At 41.7% G+C, this 21,796-nt stretch overlaps 1 protein-coding gene across 1 annotated transcript in view; it reads left to right on the forward strand.

Moving 5' to 3' along the window:
* si:dkey-112e17.1 overlaps window positions 1-21,796 on the forward strand; it is a 46,505-nt gene that overhangs the window by 3,976 nt on the left and 20,733 nt on the right. The window contains exon 2 of the mRNA XM_048611369.1: window positions 11,446-12,497. Within this exon, the coding sequence (XP_048467326.1) occupies window positions 11,446-12,497 (1,052 nt within the window). The remainder of the gene's footprint in view (window positions 1-11,445; window positions 12,498-21,796) is intronic.

The raw sequence follows: 21,796 nt of genomic DNA on the forward strand, positions 1-21,796 counted from the left end.
GAAAACCACAGAATCATTTTAAGAAATAGTTTGAAATTGCACCTATAAAATCTTTCAAGATGGTTCAATAAAGATGGAACAAATAGTTCTCTTAATGTATAATTATCATGTGACCTTGTGCAGTATTGGAGATTATTTAATGGTGTGAGCTGGAACTCTGTCTAACAGCCAGTAGTTGATTCTGCAATCTAAATACAGAAACCCCAGTCCTATCCTTCCTGCCAGGAGATAGTGCACATGCGTGCAACCAGTATGAAATCTGTCAAAGGTTTTCTCTCCAGTTTGTAATCTCGGGAATGCCCTTCCTATACTCTAAAAAAGAATTCTCATTTTATACAAAATAAAAACCAAAAGAACTGAGGATGCTGGAAATCAGAAGTGAAAACAGAAATTGCTGGAAAAGCTCAGCAGGTCCGGCAGCAACTGTGGAGAGAAATTAGACTTGATGTTTCGGGTCAAGTGACCCTTCCTCAGAACTGTTCTCTATTTTCACTCCTACTTTAAGATTCTCCTTAAAATCTACCTCTAGCTTTTGGTCACTCCTTCTAATATTTCCTTATGGCTTGGACCTTTGCGTATTTAAGAATAATGCCACTGGACAAACACTCTAGAAGTCCAGACTATAGTTAGGGGAAGTGAATTCAAATCCCACCAGGGCAGCTGGTTTTATTTCAAATTACACAATTAGTCTAGGATTGAAAAGCAAGTCTTGGCAATGGCGACCATGAAGTGATGTAAAAACCTCTGGTTCACTAATGTCCTTTTAGGGAAGGACATCTGTTGTCCTTACCTGGTATGACCTACAAGTGACACCAGACCCACAGTGCCCTAGTTGACTCTCAGATGCTCTGAAAGGAAATTAGGAAGTGATAACAAATGTTGGCCTTAACAGTGAAGCTCACATCCCATGGAAGAATAAAGGAAATAAAAGGTGCTAAATTAATGCAAGGTATAGTATATTAATGGATCAGAAGAAAGGTTTTCTATAAAATATTAACATAAATCTATCACTTGTTACAAGGATTATTTCCAACTAAATCAGAATATGACAGAAAAGTATGACCTGACGAGGAATCCCATAGATTAAAAAATTGTTTCACTTTAAGGGAAGCCAATATTGATTGTTTTGTAAAATCTTTGTTTAATCAGGATTGCGTTTCTTTTTACAATTGGCTCAAAAGAAGCTTGCTATCACTTTAAAAGCTCGGAGCTTGAAAGTTGATCAAGTTTCCATTCAAACCAGAATTTAGTGAGTGATCTGAGTAAATCTTGCATTGCTTCAATATAAAGTTTTCTTTCTATTTACGTTATTAAAATGTCTGCCTGATGGATTTAAAAGTAACAAGATCTTCATTCTACATCAACAATTCCAATTGCTTTGAGAATTCACACTATTTCCTGAACAGGAGGAGAGAATGTAGATTTGGCAACCGTGGTAGCGCCATTTATTGTATTTAGGAATTATTGGACATAACAGCCAAAAATGTGGTATTCAGTTTTGATTAAAGTAAGGATTTAAACAGTGTTAATCAGCGCTGGAAATGCAGCATCATTCCAGTTTTGTTTTAAAAACTGTAAGCCTCAGTGCGCAGCATTCCCATGACAATGGTCAGGGAAGGAACAAAGTTTGTGGCATGGAGTAAGGACAAAGACTTCGGGAATCCCAGTGTTTAAATTGGATGAAATTGGGTTTCCTTCAAAAATGGATGTAGCCTGATATCTCGCAGGCAGTGGAGGATTCGAGAGAAATGCTGGAGACAACTAGCAGAAGGACTTTAGTTTTCCTGTGGAACCTGCCATTGTGTTTTTGGATAGTGTTGCTCTGGGAGAGACGACCCGTACTAGAATGGGACTAAGTAAAGTAAGTTCTGCATGAGTCGGTCAACGCAAGTGAGGATTGGAGGAGGATGATAATAATTGTTTCATACAGTTAGGAACTTCAATTTCCAAATCTAATTCCATCCTCAGCATGTGTTGCACTACTAGCTACCAATGTGTGCAGCCTAAATTACTCAATGTTCCAGCATAGCAAGCCATTTGATGAATTATCTATAAGCTTGTTGACAATTGGCTATCTGCAGTAAAACTCCAATCAACTCAAGTGTGAATGTTCTTATAATCTCTCTCAAATCCAATTTGTTTGAAGATTCTGCTGACAAAGATTCCTCTTCTGATTCTATCTTGTGTAAGTGGGAACTACTTCAGTCAGTAGTTTACTCAGTTATGATGTTTTATTTTTCCAAAATTGCTTGAAATCCAGAAATAACCATTCTCATTTTTTATGTTTTGTGGGGAGTACATGGTGCATAGTCTGCAGGTTTATTGATATCTCCACTAATAACTCCAGCATTGGAAAATGTTTTCAGTCAATTTAAGAAAGGATCCTCGAGTCCTTAAAATGCAAAGATTTACTGCCCTCAACATTTTACCCCGCTTTGCTCTCCACTGCCAAGCCTGAATTCAAATGTATTATTGGGAGTCCTGATAATTCTGAGGTTACCTGAATAAGACTGAATATCTAAGACAACTGTTCCTGAATTCATTTTGTTTTGAAGCAGTTTTTTTTAAGCTTAGGATGATTAGAGTCATTTTATTTTAATTTTTTATTGTGCTAATTTGTATTAATCTTTGACCCAGTTTTGCTTCTGCTGCTTAAGAAGTTGCTGGAGGGAAGCCAACATTGAGAAGGCAGTCATTAAAAGAATGTTCATTCTGAAATCAATTTCAAATGGTTAATGGCACTAACAAAAATGATACTTCATTGTAAAGTGGCTGGCACAAATGTTTTGATGTTTAAGCAATTCCTTGTGTAGTTTAAATAATTTCTTCTGCATTGCATTTCTTTTACACCTTATGATTCATGATTAGTGTAGACTAAATCTCTGTTGAAGGCTGTCATCTAAAGATAATTTTTGGAAAAATACTTTCAAAAGTCCTTCTACATTTGATACTTCTAATTTTTTTTTTCAAATTACAAATTAAGAGGAGTAGGCCATTTGGCCTCTTGATCCTGTTCCACCATTCAGTGAGATCATGTCTGCTCTGTGCCCTAACTCCATAAACCTGCCTTTGGCTCCTATCCCTTAGACATTTTTTGTCAAGCAAAATGTACCATCTCTGATTTAAAATTAACAACTGATCCAGCATCCAATACCATCTGTGGAAGAGAGTTCCAAACCTCTACTGCTCTTTGTGTATAGAAGTGCTTCTTAATATCTCTCCTGAATGGTCTGGCCCTAGTTCTAAAAGCCCACAGCCAGTGGCATTAGTTTATCTTTATCTACCATTTACTTTCCTGTTAATGTCTCGAAGACTTCAATCAGGTTACCCCTTAACTGTCTAAGTTCTAGAGCATACTGGTCCAACTTGTACAATCTCTCCTCATAACTTAACCCCCGAAGTCCAGGTATCATTCTTCTAAATCTATGTTGTACTCTCTCCAAGGCCATTCACTCCTTCCTAAGGCATGGTGCCCTGGTCTGCTCACAGTGCTCCAAGTGGGGTCTAACCAGGGTTTTGTATAACTGCAATCTAACTTCCGCATTGTTGTACTCCAGTCCTCTAGATATAAAGGCCAGCACTCCATTAGCTTTCTTGATTATTTTCTGCACCTGCTTGTGACATTTTAATGATCTATGCACTTGAACTCCCGAGTTTCTTTGGACATCCACTGTATTTAACTTCATACCATCTGGACAGTGTCCTGATCCATCAGTTTTAGGTCCAATATGGATAACCTCACACTTAAATTGAACCCCATCTGCTACAGTTTTGCACATTCACTTAGTCTTTCAATATCCCTTTGTAATTTTATGCTATCATCTACAATTCTGCCTAACTTTGAGTCATCAGTGCACTTGGAGATATGACTTTCTATGCCAATATACAAGTTGTTAACAAATAGTGTGAATAATTGAAGCCCTACCACAGACCCTTGTGGGACATCACTGTCACATTCTGCCAATTTGAGTACCTGCCCATTACCCCTACTTTCTGTCACTTGCCACTCAACCAATTTCCTGGCCACATCAGTAATTTGCGCTCAATTCCATGGATTTCTATCTTAGTTAACAATCTCTTAATGTGGGACTTTATCAAATGTCTTCTGGAAGTCCATATAAACAACACCCGCAGACATTACCTTAGGCATGTCTTCGAACGTTTCAGTGAAGTTTATCAGGCATGACCTACCTGTCATAAATCAATGCCGGCTATCCCTGATTAATGGAAGATTTTCAAGATTTAGTTTTCCTGACCTCAAGTATAGACCCCAGCAATTTCCCCTCCATAGATATGTGGCTAACGGGTCTATAATTCCATGGATTTTCTCTTCCACCCTTCTTAAAAAGTGGAATGATATCTACAATTTTCCAATCCAGAGGGAGGACCCCTGTATCCAGGGATTATTGTTAGGGCAGCTACAAAGTGCTCTCCTATTACCTGTAACACCCTTGAATGGAAACTGTCAGATCCTGGGAATTTGTCACTCTTTAATTCCAATAATTTCCTCATTATCGATGTTTTACTTGCATTAATTTCATTCAGTCCCTGTTTTTGATCCACTACTGCTCTCCTCAAGACTTCCAGTAGATTATCCTCCTTTACTGTATATAGTGTGGCAATGTAGTTAATCAACATGCCTGCTGTTTCCCCATTGTCATCGACTTTATCCCCACTTTCACTCTTATTAATTTTGATTTTGATGTCCTGTGCAAGTTTGTGTGTTTGTGTATTTCTAGGAACAGGAAAAGGCCATTCTCAGCTTTGAAGTATCTAATTAACAAAATAGATCAATAGGCGGAAATGGTGACTCTAGCCATCAATTTCCCTAAGAAGTAGGAAGGCAGGTAAGTTACTTGGTCTCAGTGAGTGGCTATTTTGATGATGTTTTGTAGGTCTTGTGTCAGGAGACCAGCAGGATGCCATCACATTGCATTCCTTCCCCTCTCCTCACATTTCAGCATTCCGAAGGGGTTGTTTCCTTTGTGTTACACTGGGCCATCTCTTCTGTCCTGTCTTCTGACCTTTTTGTTCCTTTTCCAACCTTCTTCCCCATTTCACTTGTCTAAGACACTAAAATCACTTCTCTCTCAGCTGCTGCCTGTCCTTTTGAGTATTTCCAGTGCTTTCTGTTTAGTTCTCCCTGGTGTTCTGGCCAATATATATCCCTCTGCCGACTTCTCAAGCAGGTTATCTCTTCATTCTCCGAGTACTGATTGTGGGAGTTTGTGTGCCACATTTACTACTTTATCACTGTCATTGCACAATTAAAGTCCTCAATGACTGTGGTTTTGAAGGCAGTACATAAATGCAAGTTCTTTGCTTTTTGTCTTTAACTTTTTAATCTGATGTATTTCTACCCTCCTTGTTACACGAATTCCTATCAGAAGGTCTTGCAATTTTCAGTGAAGTTACTATAAATACAACTGAAGCAAGGAAGAATGTTTGGATCCTAAACCCTCCCTCCATCCCCAAGCTCAGGTCAATTAACTTCCCGGCAATGGATCCAGCCAAAGGATTATTCAAGACCTTGCTCCCCTGTGGAGATTTAATATGGAAGTCATTCAGGTATCTCTCCTTCCTGACATCAGACAAGTTGATACCTCCATTTGGGAGAAGGTGTATTCTCTGTTCTCCTGCTCTTCAATTCCCATTCTACGTCAACACAAAGAATCTTTGATATAGAACCCTTTCCGTAAGATAGTAGTTTTCCCTTTAGAACATGGAAGGGGACTGTTGATGGTTTTAATTCCATGGGATTTAAATTTGGTACAATATTCAGACATTGTAGATCAACTTTCACCAATAACATAAACATTGTAACAAATTAAAGTTTTGCAGAATAACTTCTATTTTCAGTTTGCTTAAATGGTCACAAATAAGGGATTGTAGTTATTTGGAGAGATTTGAGAAGCTTGTGTTCTCTTTGCAGGAGTTTGAAGTCATGAAGGGTTTTAATGGAGTAAATTGCGAGAAAGGAGAAGTTTTTTTCTAAGATCAGTAGCCAAAGGATTAAGGATTAAAGATGATTGGCAGAAAGACCAGAGGTGACATGAGAGAAATAAATTTTTAAGCCATGAATGTTTGGAATTTGGAATGTACTGCCTGTAATGTTAGTGGATACAGATTCCACTGTAGCTTTTTGAAAGAAATTGGATAAATATTTAAGAAGAAGAAATTACAAGTGTAGGACAAAAATGCCAAGGGTTGGAACAACTCTAGATTCTTTTTGGAAGAGCTGTCAGTGATTCAGTGATCTGAATGGCCCCCTCTTTGAGTAAGAAGTGACTTGATTGAACCATATAGGATCCTCAGGGGGTCTTAACAGAGTGGATAGGGAAAGGGTGTTTCCTGTTATGGGAGAATCCAGAACCAGGGGTCACTGGTTAAAAATATTGTCGCCCATTTAAAACAGGGATGAGGCAAAATTCTTTCTCGTAAAGGGTCATGAATCTTTGGAGCTCTGTTCCTGAAAAGATAATGGGAGAGCATCTTTTGAATCTTTTAAGACAGAGCTATATAGATTCTGGGAAGCAAATGATTCTTGGGGTGAATGTGGATTTGAGAATACAGTCAGATCAGCCATGATCTTATTAAATTGGGGAACTGGATAGAGGGGCTGAATGCCCTACTCCAGCTTGTTCTCAATGGCTTCTTTTCTGTCTGAGACTATTCTAGCCCACAGCAGTTATCTTAACTGTCCTGACTTCCACCTTTCCGATTACACTTATCATTCCCCTTGATGGCTTTCACATTTTGTAACCACTCAGTCCCTCCCCATGTGAAGACAATGGCAGCTTCACCCTCAGTTTGTTTCTTCCTTCTTATGCTGTTCATGTGTTAAAGATTATGAAACAGGTTGATCGGGTAAATGTAGAGAAGATGCTTCCACTTGTGACGGAGATGGAAAATAAGGGTCATAAATATAACTGCCTCACTAATAGCAAGAAACTTAGCCAGTGAGTGGTGAAGACTCTGTCACAGTGAACCAAGATGAATAACATCAGTACGTTTGAGGAGAAACTTGATAAGTGTAGAAGGCAGAAAGTAATAAAATATGTGTTGGTATGGGTGGATGGTGTAAAGTGAGGAGTCTATATATCAATGTTCGGCTGAATGGCCTGTTTCAGTAACTTCAGTGTAATGCCTGCAGCATAATACCTCAGGAGGCTTGCATCTGGAAGGGGAGGAGTGTGTGTTTGCTGGTATTATTCATCCCCCATTGGGTGCCCCAGAGAATGTAGCTTTACAACGTTGATGCCACCAAGGTCACACTGCAGTGCCATTCATACTGCACACACTCTGCTATGAACTTGGCAATGTGTAAATACAGTCCAAGTCATCCTTGTGGAAATGCAACGTTTACTCAACATGCAGCCTTCCTCTCTGATCTCTGCAAGCTTGTGCATGGAACAGAGGAGGTCTTTATAGAAGAATGTTTACACAGTAATTGCAACCTTTGGTGTGAAAAAGCTTTGATCTGGCCTCATTTCACCCGTTTTTAAAATCCAGTATACTGAGCAATCTTCTCTTCCTTTCTGGCAAACATGATTTTAGTAGAAGCCACTTTGGCGAAACAGGTTTGCTTTTACTTTAGTAAACCTCCAGAATTGCCACAGGTTCTGTTGGAAACTGATTACATGTTCATGCAATTGAAAGTGAGCCTTAACTCAAGTCAGTTTGTCATTGTACTTATTACATTGTAATTATTTAATCAATTTTATGTTGAGATTCTTTTCAGGAGCTCTCGTGAGATTCATTATTAAATCCATGGCTTATGCAGTTGCAAATTACAGTTTAAATAGGCCAAAAGAGGCATTCCTAATTGATACAAAACAGGCACCAGAGTGTGAAAAGCAACAAAATTTAAAGATAATGTTGTTAAAAACATTATTTTGCTGTTTTTCCATTTTGAACTGTAACATTCAATTCTATCGACCATTAATGAATAAAAGCTGCTTCTCCTCCATTGATACTTATGGTGTTGAACTAGAAATCTCCTTTTCCATTTTTGGGTATTGGCAAGTGGAACTGTTTACAATAATTTACGATGAGGATATGGGGCCTGGTAATGTGCCAGCATATTCCTGCAATCCAGTCCAGAGGGAATGAGGAGGATGGGATATGACTTGGACACTGCAGCAGTTTCTGCAGAGCATTGTTCAATGTGGCGTCTCTGTGGTCTCTAGGACACCGCAAGTAAGACAGGCTGTGACCAGCAGAGGGATGTTTGCTTGTTGCTGGAGTGACTGACCAGTGGAGATACTGAAGACATTTTCTGAGAGATTTGGGCCTCTCCAGGGGACATTGTCCTAAAGACATTTCTATTTTCAATAGGATTTGGGTGGTCCTCAATCTACCTCTCACCCCGCACTTGTTTCATCTTCTTTGAATAGGTGATCATGAGAATCAACCCTTTTGATGTAGGTACATACCCAACTTAATTAAACCTTGGTTTAAAATTCAGATTCTAACATGCAAATCCTGCAAATGAAACCAAAATACTGCAGATGCCAGAAATCTGAAACAAATACAGAAAATGTTGGAGAAACTGATCCTCTGTGGAGAGAGAAATTGAGTTAACGTTTTGAGTCCGATGTAATGTTGCCAGACCTGTTGAGTTCCTCCAGCATTTTGCTTCACATCCTACCATGCTTTCATTCCCTTTATCTCTAACATCTTCCTGCCATACAGCTACTCAATACCTCTGCTTACTACTGTTTCTGGGCCTCTGTTGTGATGATGTTCAGGGAATTAAGGGACTTGCTTTCAATTGGGGGAGGCAGTTGCATAGTGTTAATGTCTATTGCATTGGTTTTTAATTGCTCCAATATCACTGTCCTTCAGCTGCCTGAGTCAGGAGCTCTCCAATTCCCTTCCTAAACCTTTGTGTCCTTCAGGATAACTCTCCTGTGAAAGAACTTGGGATGTATAAATGGAAGTTGTTACAGTAGGTGAGCTTACCCTGAACATACCAACTTCGGTAGGATCAGCAGCAAATGTCAGTATTTACCGTGGGAACGACAGAGCTTTGGAGTTTTCTTCACTTCCTTCCCCTTCGCTCCATGATCATATCAGCCCAGTGCATCACTTATTACTCCGTTCATTTCAGAGGTGGGGTCACCCTTAAGAGATTTTATTAAGGGCAGAATGTTGCTCAAAAATGAGAAACAGACCAATCTGATCTTGTGTTTACATAGCTTGTTTTGGAAATGTAGAGGAATAACTATATCTTGTGATTATCTCTGGATCAGAGAGTGTTTCAATTGTTTGTTGAAGTCAGCTCTTTAGTGTGGTGACAAGTGGTTTAAATTAAAATGGGACTTTGAAGGAACCTGGTATGCTTTAAGACTGAAGATTAAAGTTGACATGCTGGGTTTTGTTCTTCAGGAGATTGCCCAGCACATCCGTCACATCTGGTAGTTGTAAACTTCTTTTAAGTATGGAAAAATGTTAATGGTTTCAAAATGTGTTCTTTTATTGGTTTATGTACTAGTTGACACCTAAGATTGTGGTTTTGATACAGAGTGCACGCTACATCCCTGATGCTATCTGTAATCGTGATGTCAACACTCCTTCAGCTGTAACCATTTCTGTCCAGTCAATGGTGGCTGGGAATAGGCTGGAGTGGGGTTGACAGGGTTTTGTGAGCTCAGTTGAAAGGGTTGGAATGGGGAATGAAGTCCGGGCCCACCTCCGCTTGATGTGTTTATCCCACCGGAAGTCAACAGAGTGTTCATAGTTGGAACTTCAGCCTGAACGTGTTGAAATATCTGGGGCAGGATTCAAACCATGTACTGTCTGACACAGAGATAGGAATGTTATCACTGAGCCAAAGACTTGTTTCAGTCTATAGGGGATGAGGGCAATTTTAAAAAATATCATGGGATGTGGGCATCGCTGGTCAGGCCTAGTGTTTACTGCCTTTCTCCCAGTGCCTGAAGGCAGTTAACAGTCAGCCACATTGCTGTGGGTCTGGAGTCAGGCCAGTGCAGGTAAGGATGGCAGATTCCCTTCTCGAAAGGGCATCAGTAAACCAGCTGGGCTTTTTACAGCAATCGATAATGGCACTTGCTTGCCATTAGGCCAGCTTTTAATTTGAGGTTTTTATTGAATTCAGATGTCACCATCTGCCATTGTGGGATTCAAACCCATGTCCCTAGAGCATTAGCCTGGGCCTCTGGATTACTAGTGTAGTGACATAAACACGCTGCCATCACTTCCCCTCAATTGGGAGTAAGTCCCTTTAATTCCCTGAACCGCACAACAACCAGAGACCAAGAAATCAGTCTCCAGTGAAACCACTCTGTCTGACCAGCGAGGACGAGGGGAGGGGAGTGCGGAGTTGGGGGGGGGGGGGGGGAGGGGGGGGGGGGTTGGGGTGGAGGTTTTGGATGTGGGAAGGGGGTTTGGTCATGTCCATTTTACAGTCAATCTTAAGTGAACAATGACACGCCAACCACATACATTCCTGCAACCCTGTGCATCACAATCTATATCCATTCCAATCAAAACTCTGATCTTCTTGGAGAGGCAAACGCCAGGTTTTAAAAAGCAACACCAAATTGCGAAGAAAATCTGGAAAACTTCCCCTCCCGAATCCTGCAGACGACCAGAACCAGCCCAGGAAATCATTCCCATTCTGGATCATTCCTTGCTGTCCTAACTTTTTTGTATGAAATGATCTGTGTCCCAGTTGGAAGAAGGTCCAGCTCTTATTTGGAAGAAATCAGCAAACCTGGGGCCCACCACCTGACCTGTTACCTGTTTCAGAAACTTTAACCTGTAACCAGCCTATAGTTGTCAATGCCATTGAGCATATGATCTATACCCAGTATGATCAAATCAGGAACATAGAACATAGAACTGTACAGCACAGTACAGGCCCTTCGGCCCACAATGTTGTGCCAAACTTTTACCCTAAACCTAAGGTTTATCTAACCTCCACCCCTACCTTATACTATCATCCATATGCCTATCTAATAGCCGCTTAAATGCCCCAATGAGGCTGACTTCACTACCGTCTCTAGCAATGCATTTCACGCCCCTACCACTCTCTGAGTAAAGAACCTACCTCTGATGTCTCCCCTATATCTACCTCCACTCACTTTAAAACTATGCCCCCTCATAACAGCTACCTCCACCCTAGGAAAAAGTCTCTGGCTGTCCACTCTATCTATACTTCTGATCATTTTGTACACCTCTATCAAGTCACCTCTCATCCTTCGTCATTCTAAAGAGAAAAGCCCTAGCTCTCTCAACCTTTCCTCATAGGAAGCAATGATAATTGTCCTCCATGAGTATCTCCAAACCCTCCTCCAGCATGTTCTGTGTTGAGTATGATTCATTAAAACAAGGGGTCCAAGTGGGAAAGGAAGTAGGAGCTGGAAGTAATTGACCAATCTTGGGTTATCTTGGTGATTCCCTGCAATATTTTATTTTTAGGTTTATTACACATGTGGAGCCGTTGTTGATTCCGAAGCTCAAGGCATTATCCTCTCACCTGGCTTTCCCATAAGTTATGTTCCAGGCACTCACTGTTTGTGGCAGTTTTTCATCCCAGCTGGTGTCCGTCTTGTTTTGGAAGTTTTTGATTTTGACGTGTTTGAGAGTCAACACAATGCTAAATCTCTACTTGGTGACCAATCAACTCCTGTGATGACAAATGGAGAGAGATCTGTTTCTGGGCCATCAGAGAAAGGGGGAACTGTCCAGAGTCGAGAATCCGATGACTTATATCCTCATGCAAAGGAATCTGTTCAAGGTGGAAGAAGAAGGATATTGTTTAATGAGACAAATGTGTCTAATTCAAAAACTTTTGAAGGAGACTACTCTATGACCCATTCCTATAAAGCTAAAGACAAACAAGTAGTGGCACAGGAAAAGTCCGCAAAATTAGAAATGGTTAAGATGCCACCGTTAAAGCAGGATTTCGCAATCACAGACTCTTGGCTTGGCGAATTGAATAAGAATGATTCTGAAAAGTCAAATCTGAGTGACCCACATACAGGTTTTGGCAGTTACCAAGACATGAATGCAGACCCACAACCCGACAGCGAATGGGTCCAAAAAGGTGAAAAGAGGCTTGAAATTGACCAGCGTCAGGAACAGCAAGTAAATGATTTGACTGAGGTCACAGTGACCCCTGTGACAAAAGTGACACCCTTCATCCCTCCAGAGGTCTGCCCAAATGATGTTTTATACATTTCGGACCTGATTACGTTCTCTGCCCGATTTTGTGGAGCCAATAGCCCCATCAACAAGACGTTGATGTTTGGTTCTTCCCTGGAGATGGTGGAGGTGGTGGTGGAGCTGATCACCACCACAGACCAGGGCCGTGGCTTCCTTCTACTCTACCAGTTTAAAACTGGCACAGACCCTGATCTTCGGACCTTGATAAAGCACGGGGACAAAGACAACCTCATTCATTTCCTAGTCATTACTGGCATTGCTATCTTATCTGCGGTTCTTCTGATTGCACTCTGCCATACCTGGAGGTAAGTTTAAACTCTATTAAGTTCTCTCTGGTTTCTCAGCACTTTAAGCAAAGTCTGTTCCAGAAACTATTTTTTGTGCTAAAGCTTTAGACAACTCTTACTGTTTGGGGGAGATTCTTTCAGGATCCAGCTTCAAGACTTGTTCCCAATGTGCATTCTTTAATTGAATAAAACTTCTTCATTTGATAATAGAAGGAAGAAAAGATTTGCAATGCCTATATAAAGCCTAAGGTTGCTCCAAAGTGCAAATAAGGTATTATTGAATTGTAGTCACTGCTGTAGTATAGGAATTCCAGCAGCCAATTTGACCACAGCAAGCTCCCACAAACACCACTGTGACACTGACCAGTTAATCCATGTTAGTGATATTGGTTGAAGGATAACTATTGTCCTTGGACACCATGCGGAACTCCCCTGAAGTTTTTTTCAGATAGTGACATGGCATATCTTATGTCTACCTATTGGGGCATGGATGGGTCAATTCAAACACACCTTCCCCTTTGCAACTGGTTCCTTGATCAATTTTATTTTCCCAATAAAATGAACAGTGTGGAAAGCAACCACTGTTCAAGGTTACTATGAATAACCATCATTAAATGCCCTTTATGTTAATTTCTTGGTATGGATATGAATAAAGACATATCTATGATAAAGTAACTTAAAGTAATATAGTTTTAATTGTTGATGGTAATTGGGTTGTCTTGGGAATCTTAATTGAAGCAATCTTAATTGAATCTGGCTTTGATAAATTTACACTGTCAATACCCATTAAGTTTCAAAATAAAAGAGACCACTGGCTTTCTTCATTGGTATCTGTACTTAAGGTCTAGTGGCTCTTCTGTTGTATATTAAGAAATCATTTAGGATGAGGCAAGTCTGTGCACTGTGGAACAATAATGGACTTTAGTTTTCAGGCTATCTTCATTCAGTGAGACTGTTCCACAGGGGAATCCATAAGACCATAGGAACAGAAATAGGCCATTCAGCCCTTTGAGTCTGCTGCACCATTCAACAAGACATAGCTAATCTGATAATCCTTAACTCCTTTTCCTGCCTTTTCCCTAAAACCCTTGATACCCTTGCAGATTAAAAATCTGATCATCTGAGCCTTGAATATATTTAATGACCCAGCCTCAATAACCCTCTATGGTAAAGAATTTCACAGATTCACAACCCTTGGAGAGAAGAAATTCTTCCTCATCTCTGTCTTAAATGTACAACCCTTTACTCTGAGATAATGCCCTCTGATTCTGGACTGTCCCACAAGGGGAAATAACTTTTCTGCATTTAACCTGCAAAGCCTTTTAAGAATCTTGTATGATTCAATAAGATCACCTCTCATTCTTCTAAATACCCAGTACAGGCCCAGCCTATCAACCATGCTAGAATGTCTGGAATTAAGAATCTAATGATGACCATGAACCCATTGTCAGTTGTTGGGGGAAATACCCATCTGATTCACTAATGTCCTTTAGGGAAAGAAACTGCCATCCTTACCTGATCTGGCCTATATGTGACTCCAGACCCACAGCAATGTGGTTGACTCTGAACTGCCCCTGGGCAATTAGGGATGGGGAATAAATGTTGGCCTATCCACCTATGCCCTCATCCCATTAATGAATATAAAAAAAACTCCAGTGTAAACAGTTTTTCTGTTAATTGGAGTTTCTCTATGTCTGGCTCACCTTGTGTTGTTGATTACTCCTCTCCCAGAGACAGCACCATCTCCAAGCTTTGGAAACACCCTCTGGAACCCTGTACGATGTGTGTTCTCAGGCCTTTCTGTCAGAACAGGAATTTGCACCAGACCCCTCTGCTATCACTTGGGGAACGAGTTGGGCCTGGATTGAATACTATTTTCCTTACTCCTCCCCCTGAGGAGAGCGGACAGCGACTTTCCAATTGGCTGTTGGCCAGAGTTCGATTAGCTGCACCTCAATTGGTAGGATTTCTGAAGGGGCTCTTTGGCAGTCGATTTGTGCATTGGGCTGGCCCAGACGATTGAAAGATCCCCTGTAGAAATTCTGATCCCTGCAGATGTTTCACTGCTGGCTATTTCTCTGTGGTTTTGGAGTTAGCCCAGGTGCTATATTGAAAACAGGTCCCAGCCCACCCTGAACACAAGAATTTCACATCAGACGTACTGATCAGTTCATAAGGCAATTTCCTACCAGGAGCAGTGCGTCTAGACCTAGAACTCAAATCATATAATTCTTCTAGTCAGTAATTGCCACCAACATCCTGAAAAATTAGGCTTTCAGTTAAGGTTAACTGACTCCAGATGGAATAATCTCACAAGCATTGACTGGTGACTGCTTTGACTGACATTTAGATTCCTGTTTTTTTTTGTCTGTCTCCTGAGCCTTCCCCACTGAAAGCATATTAGTGCATCAAGATTGTACTTCAGTTAATTGTTAAATGTTTAAATCTGACTTTTAAAAATAGCTACAAATTACACAATAATTATTTGCTCTGATGAGTCAGTTGTAGTCCTAAGATGTTATGATTAAAATGGTCTCAACATAAAATGGAAGCAAATATCCTGCCTGTGTCAGCAATCTGTTTTTGTCTCTTCTCTATGGATTAGGAACAGGAAGAGGCCATTCAGCTGCTGAAGCCAGTTTTGCCATCCAGTGAAATCATGGCTGATTATCATAAGCTTATGACATTGAAATATAAAAGATTTATCGCACAGAAGGAGGCCATTCAGCCCCTCCTATCTGTACTGGGAATACTGATTCCGGTTAATCTCCTTGACCAGCGCTCAGTTAATAGCTCTCTGTAGATTACAGCTTCTCGGTTAAAGAATTGATTGATTGATTCCAGAGTTTGGCGAGGTGCTATTTTTGTTGAGTTTTGTGGAGGGTTCCTCTCCACACTTATCGCCCTGAGCTTGCCCAGTTTATTCTACTCGCCATAATCGGAAATACTCTGTCATTGCCTGGATATCCCAGGGCGTACCAACATCCCTGGCACAGGTACCAGATTTAGGCTGTTATGCCCTCAAAGTGCTGGCTGCCTGAGGCTGCCCTGCACGTTTGCAGACATTCACCCTGGGGATGGGGAAAAGGGAAATTGATGCCTGCTTGTCCAACAAGGACTGGAGGTTCTGGTGGTACAGAGAGGGGTGCCATTGTAGACCATGCTGTCAGCCTGGTCAGAGGTTGCCCCCGAGGTTGGTGCAGTCTCCATGGTCCCGAGGAACCAGTGCAGGAAGAAGATGGATGACATTTGCTCCAGAGGATAAGTGTCAAACTCTTTCTCTGTGACCTCACACTCGCGCTCTCTCTCTGCTACTGCACCCACCTCCCACCAAATCTCATGTTCTTCCATACTCACTGCCACGTGCAATATCCACCCTTGCTCACTCTTGCCATTGCTACCCTAATCGTGTCCCTTGCAGACAGGCAGGTAGACATACACAGAGTCAGGTGCACACACACCCCCCAACCCAGAATGGCCTCTGTGTTTACTCGGTCAGTCGGGACACCTCACCATTTCCTGCCCCACCCAGCAGCACTAACAGCTGTCCTACTCCCTTTCACCTCCCTCAATGTCCCCTTTCACACCAGCTCCAATACTGACACACCTCAGTGGCTTTGTTCTTGAGATTGGAGTCAGGAGTAGTTGCCGACGAGCACATCATTGCCATGTGTTTGCAGCTGGTCAAGGGAGAAATGCCCATAGCCGCTGGCACTGGAAGGATTGTTGGAGACCAGGCACGGACTCAACCCAGGAGAGGGTGGAGGGGAGGGGGGCAGTCCCCATGATGTTGGCAGTCACGGGAGTTACTCAATATGCACTGGAGCAGTGGGCAGATTTGTGGGTGGCACTGAGCAACTACCACAAAGGGAAATCAGTGCCCCACTTTGCCAGCAGGTCCCTGGAGGTCCTGGTGGTACAGAGAGGGTTGACCTCTTCCAGAGGACTGCCAGGGTAGACCACACTACCAGTAGTGTACAGGGCGCAGGATCCACTGCCTCAGGCATCTGGCTGCCTCCATGAGCAGGTTGGCAGTTGCCAGGAAGAACCAGCTCCAGTCTGTTCACCAACATGGAAAGGTGGGCCTTGAAGCTCAGTGACTGAGGAGCAGCTGCTGTTGCCTCTCACCATGTTGGAAACAACGAGTTTGCGATGGGGCTGAAAATGGCTGTGAGCACACCTGGAGTGGATGTGTTGTTCTGTAAGGGAGGGGGGCTTCAAGTTTGAGCAATTTGAGGCAATTTAAACAGCATCAGCATTACACAGACCCCCCCACCCCTCCTACTGAAGCTCAAACACACCTCCAAGCACTACTGGTGATTCATGGCCTAGGAAGCTCCCATCCCAAGTGTTTTTCTCAACATGCTGAAACATTTTAAACTCCCTACTAGGCAGTGTTTTCCCAAAATTCCACTCGATATCTTTACTAATCCTTCTACCAATTATTTCCATTTTGGTCGCACACTGTTCATAAAATATTTTGAATCGACCTATTCAGACATGTTATGACACACTTCTAGTGCAGGTGGGACTCAAACCCTTCTGGCCCAGAGGTAGGTACGCTACCACTGCATCCCAAGAGCCCCAGGTACCTCAATATCCTTGGTTACCAACACTTTTGATCTCCAGTGATGATCCTCCCTCTTTGTTTTGGCCCTCTCCCCAGCTGTTCCTTTCTTCTCTCTTGTTCTCTTTTTCTTTTTCGTTCTATCGTTTTTCTTTCTCTCTCTCTTTCTTTTTTCTCTTCCCCTCTCTCTCTTTTTCTCTCTTTCTCTCTTTCGCTTTCTTTCTCTCTCTCTCTCTCTTTCTTGCTGTCTCTCTCTCTCGCTGTCTCTCCCACTGTTTCTTTTCCTTCTCTTTCCTAATGATTCCTTTATAAATTCCCTAAAATCTCAACTCAAAGCACCCCTTAAGCTTTTATGTTTTGAGATAATCCATCTATGTAATCTCTGTTTATGAGTTAATCCTTGGAGCCTTGGTAACATTCTGGTTGTTCTGTATTGCACCCTGCCATGACTGAAATATCTAAGCTGTGGTTTCTGGTGATCTGTACATCATGTTCCAGAGGGCAGTCTAACCAGGTCTTTGTACAGTAGCAGCAAAACTTCCTTACCTTTACATTCAAGTCCATTAATTATAAAATGTAACATTCAGTTAGCCTCGTTGTTTTTGTACCTGATGACAACTAAATGAAGTAAATACATCCCTAAATAATCATGGATCTCTGTTGCTGGTGCTTTGCATCATTTGCAAGAGATTCTAGTTTCTGTTTCTGATCCAAAATAGAGGACATTATTTCACTGTGTCTACTGCAGTCTTGTACATTCAATTAATCTTTTCATGTCTCTTTATAATTTTATGCTTCACTCTAAACTATTTCCTGTGCCACTGATCATTGTGTCATTAGAACAGCTCTCTATTGTCTTATATAAAAGTATTAATAGATATAGTACATAATTAAGGCCCCAGCACAAATCCTTGTGGGACCATTTTCCCCTTTCTGTCCATTCGAATGCGGTTGGTAATAATGTAAACACCTCTGTAGGTTTGGGAAGTCTTGTCTCCCACACGATTCAGAGGAATAATTTGATCAGTTGTGAATCTTACTGCTCAGCTCCCTCCAGACATCCCTCCGGTCAAATTCTGAACACCTGGAATGGTCCCAGTTGGTGAGTAAGTGGAGCCCAGCTTTATTCTAGTTGGCTGTTTAATTTGGGTTGGATAAAAGTTCTGCAGCACCCCCTAACTGGATGTGTCCTGTCAGTTTGTCTCACTTCCTACCCTTGTTTCCAAAGTTGAATGGTTCCCACTGGATTGGTCCAAACGTGTGGGCAAAGTGGATACCGCTGCCTCCTGCAGGATGGCTGCCTGCCATCAGGTATATCGGAAAAATGTTACAGGCTAATCATCAACTTCAATGGCCAGCATGCCCCAGTGCAGGCCTTGAACCCAGAACTTCAGGCCCAGAGGTCCATCCATTGTGCCACAAGGCTGCCTCCTCCTCCTGTCTATACATGGGGGGACTCCTCACAGGCCTCATATCTGATCACTTTATCTATTTTTTTTCTCCTGTCTCAGGAGATCACATTGTTGTGGGCTGTGGGTGAAGTGTCAGTATTACGATGCACAACGGAAACAACATTTAAGATTCTGGGGAAAAGAGAAGAATGGCATTGAGTCAGAGAGCCAGTACAGAGACAATGACTGAATGGCACCGTAGCAATTTTGGGTTTGTGTTATATGGTATGATGGTACTATGGCTTTGAGGTGTAATTTGTCCTTTTTCTAAATGAAGAAAGGTTGAAACAGAAGTGCTGAGTGGTCTGCTGAAAGCCAATAAAGTAAACAGCTTGTGAGGCCTTGGGTTTTTATAAAAGTTGGAATAATAGAAGCAGCCTGAATGGGTGGCATCAAACTCCCACAGAACCAGGATTTTTAGTTTTAGCTTTCTGCGGTTGCTGGGATCTTGAAGCTGGATCTGCAAATTCTATCTCTTTCTCTCTTACAGATAAAAGCTGGTGTTCTCTTCCTGCTGCTAGAATTGCCTGTGAGACAATCTGTTTTACTGAATTTGCCTTTGCCAAGGGTGTGTTTATGGGGTGTTACTATATTGGAACAGTGAATTAGTAGTCGTTAATATATATATTATTTTGTTAAGCATTTTGATGGAGTTGAGTTAAGTTGAGTTAAGTTTTATTTTTATTTTGTCTGTATTTTAACTGTAATGTAAAGATAAAGTGTGTTTTGTTTAAATTTGTTCAATTTGACCATTTGAATTGCATCTGGAACACAATACCTTATATTTACCTTTTGAAATAAGAAAACGTTGGGGTCTAGATTATTTTCTTAATATATTTTGAGGGGGTTTGTCTGGTTCATTATGATGACACTAACTAGAATGACTAGTTGAACTTTTCCTGCACATTTCCTCTTTAAATTAAAATGTGAGAAAGAAAGAGAGACTTAGATAATTCTTTCAGAATCCTACAGTGTCCCCAAAACACTTCTCACCCAATAAATACTTCTAAATTGTGATTGCTGTTGTAATATAGGTCTGACAAACAGTCCAATGAGATAATGACCAGATCATCTGCTTTTAGTGATGCTGATGGAGGAATGGATAACAGCCAGGAGATTAGGGCAAACACCCCTGCTCCTCTACAGAATAGTGTGATCGGATTATTTTGCCTCCTCTTGAGAGGGAACACCTTGTTTAATTTCTCATCTAAAAATGGTGTATCTGACAGACCAGCATTCCTTCAGTACTGTATTTGGGTGAGTTTGGAACGTGCTGTTGAAGGAGTCTGGGTGAGTTGTGCAGCGTATCTTGTAGACAGTATACACTGCTGCTCCCAAATGGTGTTGGAAGGAGTGAATACTGAAAGTGGTTTTGGTGATCTGGCAGCTGCTTTGTTCTGGATTGTGACATGTGTCTCGAGTGTTGTTGGAGCAGCACTCATGCAAGCAGGTATTTCATCGCATTCCTGACCTGTGCCTTGTATTGGGCTGGTTGGGGTGAGTTATTGGCTGCAGTACTAGCTACTGACCTCTCCTTGTAGACATAGTATTTATGCAGCTGGTCCAGTTCAGTTCCTGCTTGGTGGTAAGCCCCATGATGTTGATAGCGAAGTATTCAGTGAGGGGTACCTGAGGAGTAACAAATAGTGTTGAACATTGCACAGTCATTGGCGGACATTCTCACTTCTGACTCTGTGATGGAGAGAAGATCAGTAGGAAGCAGCTGAAGATGGTTGGGCCTAGGACACTACCCTGAGGAGGAACTCCTGCAGAGATATCTGGAGCTGAGATGATTGACCTCCAACAACCACAGCCATCTTCCCATGTACCTGATATGACTGTACTTTTAATGGGGGTTCTGCACGACACCCAATTGGACCCTTTCATAATCTTTTAAAAAACTGCTATGAGCCTTCTCTTATTTATAGGAAAGACTCCCCTCCAAGTCTCTGACTGCCTGACTAGCCTGGAGCTGCATTGCCAATCTCTCACTGTCACTGGGTGGAAATCCCTGAGACTCCCTCTCCAACAGCACTGTTCACGTCTCATGGACTGCAAGGTTCAATGAGGCAGCTCACCACCACCACCTTGAGGGCTATTGAGCAACATGCAGCTGCTCAGAGGGTCGTGCTTGGCGTGCCCACGTTGTTCCTAGCATTGACCTCCAGTTCCAGAAATCAGTGCCGCACACGGACCTCGGAGGGTTGCCTACAGGGAATGAAGCTGTAGAGGATGGGCAATAAATGTTGGCCTTGCTGGCAATGCCTTCATCCTATGAAGAAATAAAATGGAGGGCATTTCAGTCTTTCCCAACAGTTGTAATCTCTCTTTGATCCAAGTTTTAATAGATTTCTGGGTGAAATATAATTTTGTTGGATGCGTGTGCCCTCTTACCTGTCAATGCTGTTTTATATCTAGGATGGGAAGTCCATCTCCAAATGCATGTGTCTGTGTGTGTGTCTGTGTGTGTGTGTCTGTGTGTGTGTGTCTGTGTGTGCGTGCACGTCTGCATTTTGTATGGCTCAAACTAATATCACTGAAGCTGACTGTCATCTGATTGTTACTGTATTGATCTTTTTGAGAGCTTGCAGTGTTCACATTAGGTGCCATGTTTCCTAAAACAGTGATTAAAAAAGAGCAAACAAAGTAACTAATTGGTGTAACATGCCCAAAAGCACTTTGAGAATGTAAATGGTGCTGTATAAAGACTATGGTGTAGAATGAATACAGCACTTTGAGTGGAGATCGGCTTTCTGGTTTAGTCTGAGGAAATGTCCCATTGTGAAGGAAAGGTGCTCCCACGTGGAATTACAGGCAACAAGGTAGTGGTTAAATTTGGCACAAGAGCTTTTCTTATGGGTCATTGCTTGACTAGAACTATTTGTTGCTGGGATAATAATGCAGTAGGAGGACCCCACAGGGGCTAATCGTGTTAATCAAGGAATAAAACAGCAGCACTTGCAATGAATTTTAAAAAAAACTCAAATCAATTTGTCACGTTCCATGAGAGAGACTTCCAAGAGCAAAATCTGAGAGACCTCCTGCACACTTCTTCGATTCAAATTGCTTTGCAATACTTCGGATCAAATTTCACATCAAGAAATAAATGGCAGATTGCTGAGAAGTTTACCTTACAATTGGTATTTCTGGCCCATCCCCATGTGAATCTGAGTCGGGCAGCAGTAAGCAAGGGACAGTTAAAATGTTCATGATTTTGATTGATGAACCTGCCACCCAGCTGCAGGTGGACAAAGATAGTAGGAACTGCAGATGCTGGAGAATCTGAGATAACAAGGTGT

The sequence above is a fragment of the Rhincodon typus genome, chromosome 24, assembly GCF_021869965.1.
Source record: "Rhincodon typus isolate 14 chromosome 24, sRhiTyp1.1, whole genome shotgun sequence".
Taxonomy (NCBI): Eukaryota; Metazoa; Chordata; class Chondrichthyes; order Orectolobiformes; family Rhincodontidae; genus Rhincodon; species Rhincodon typus.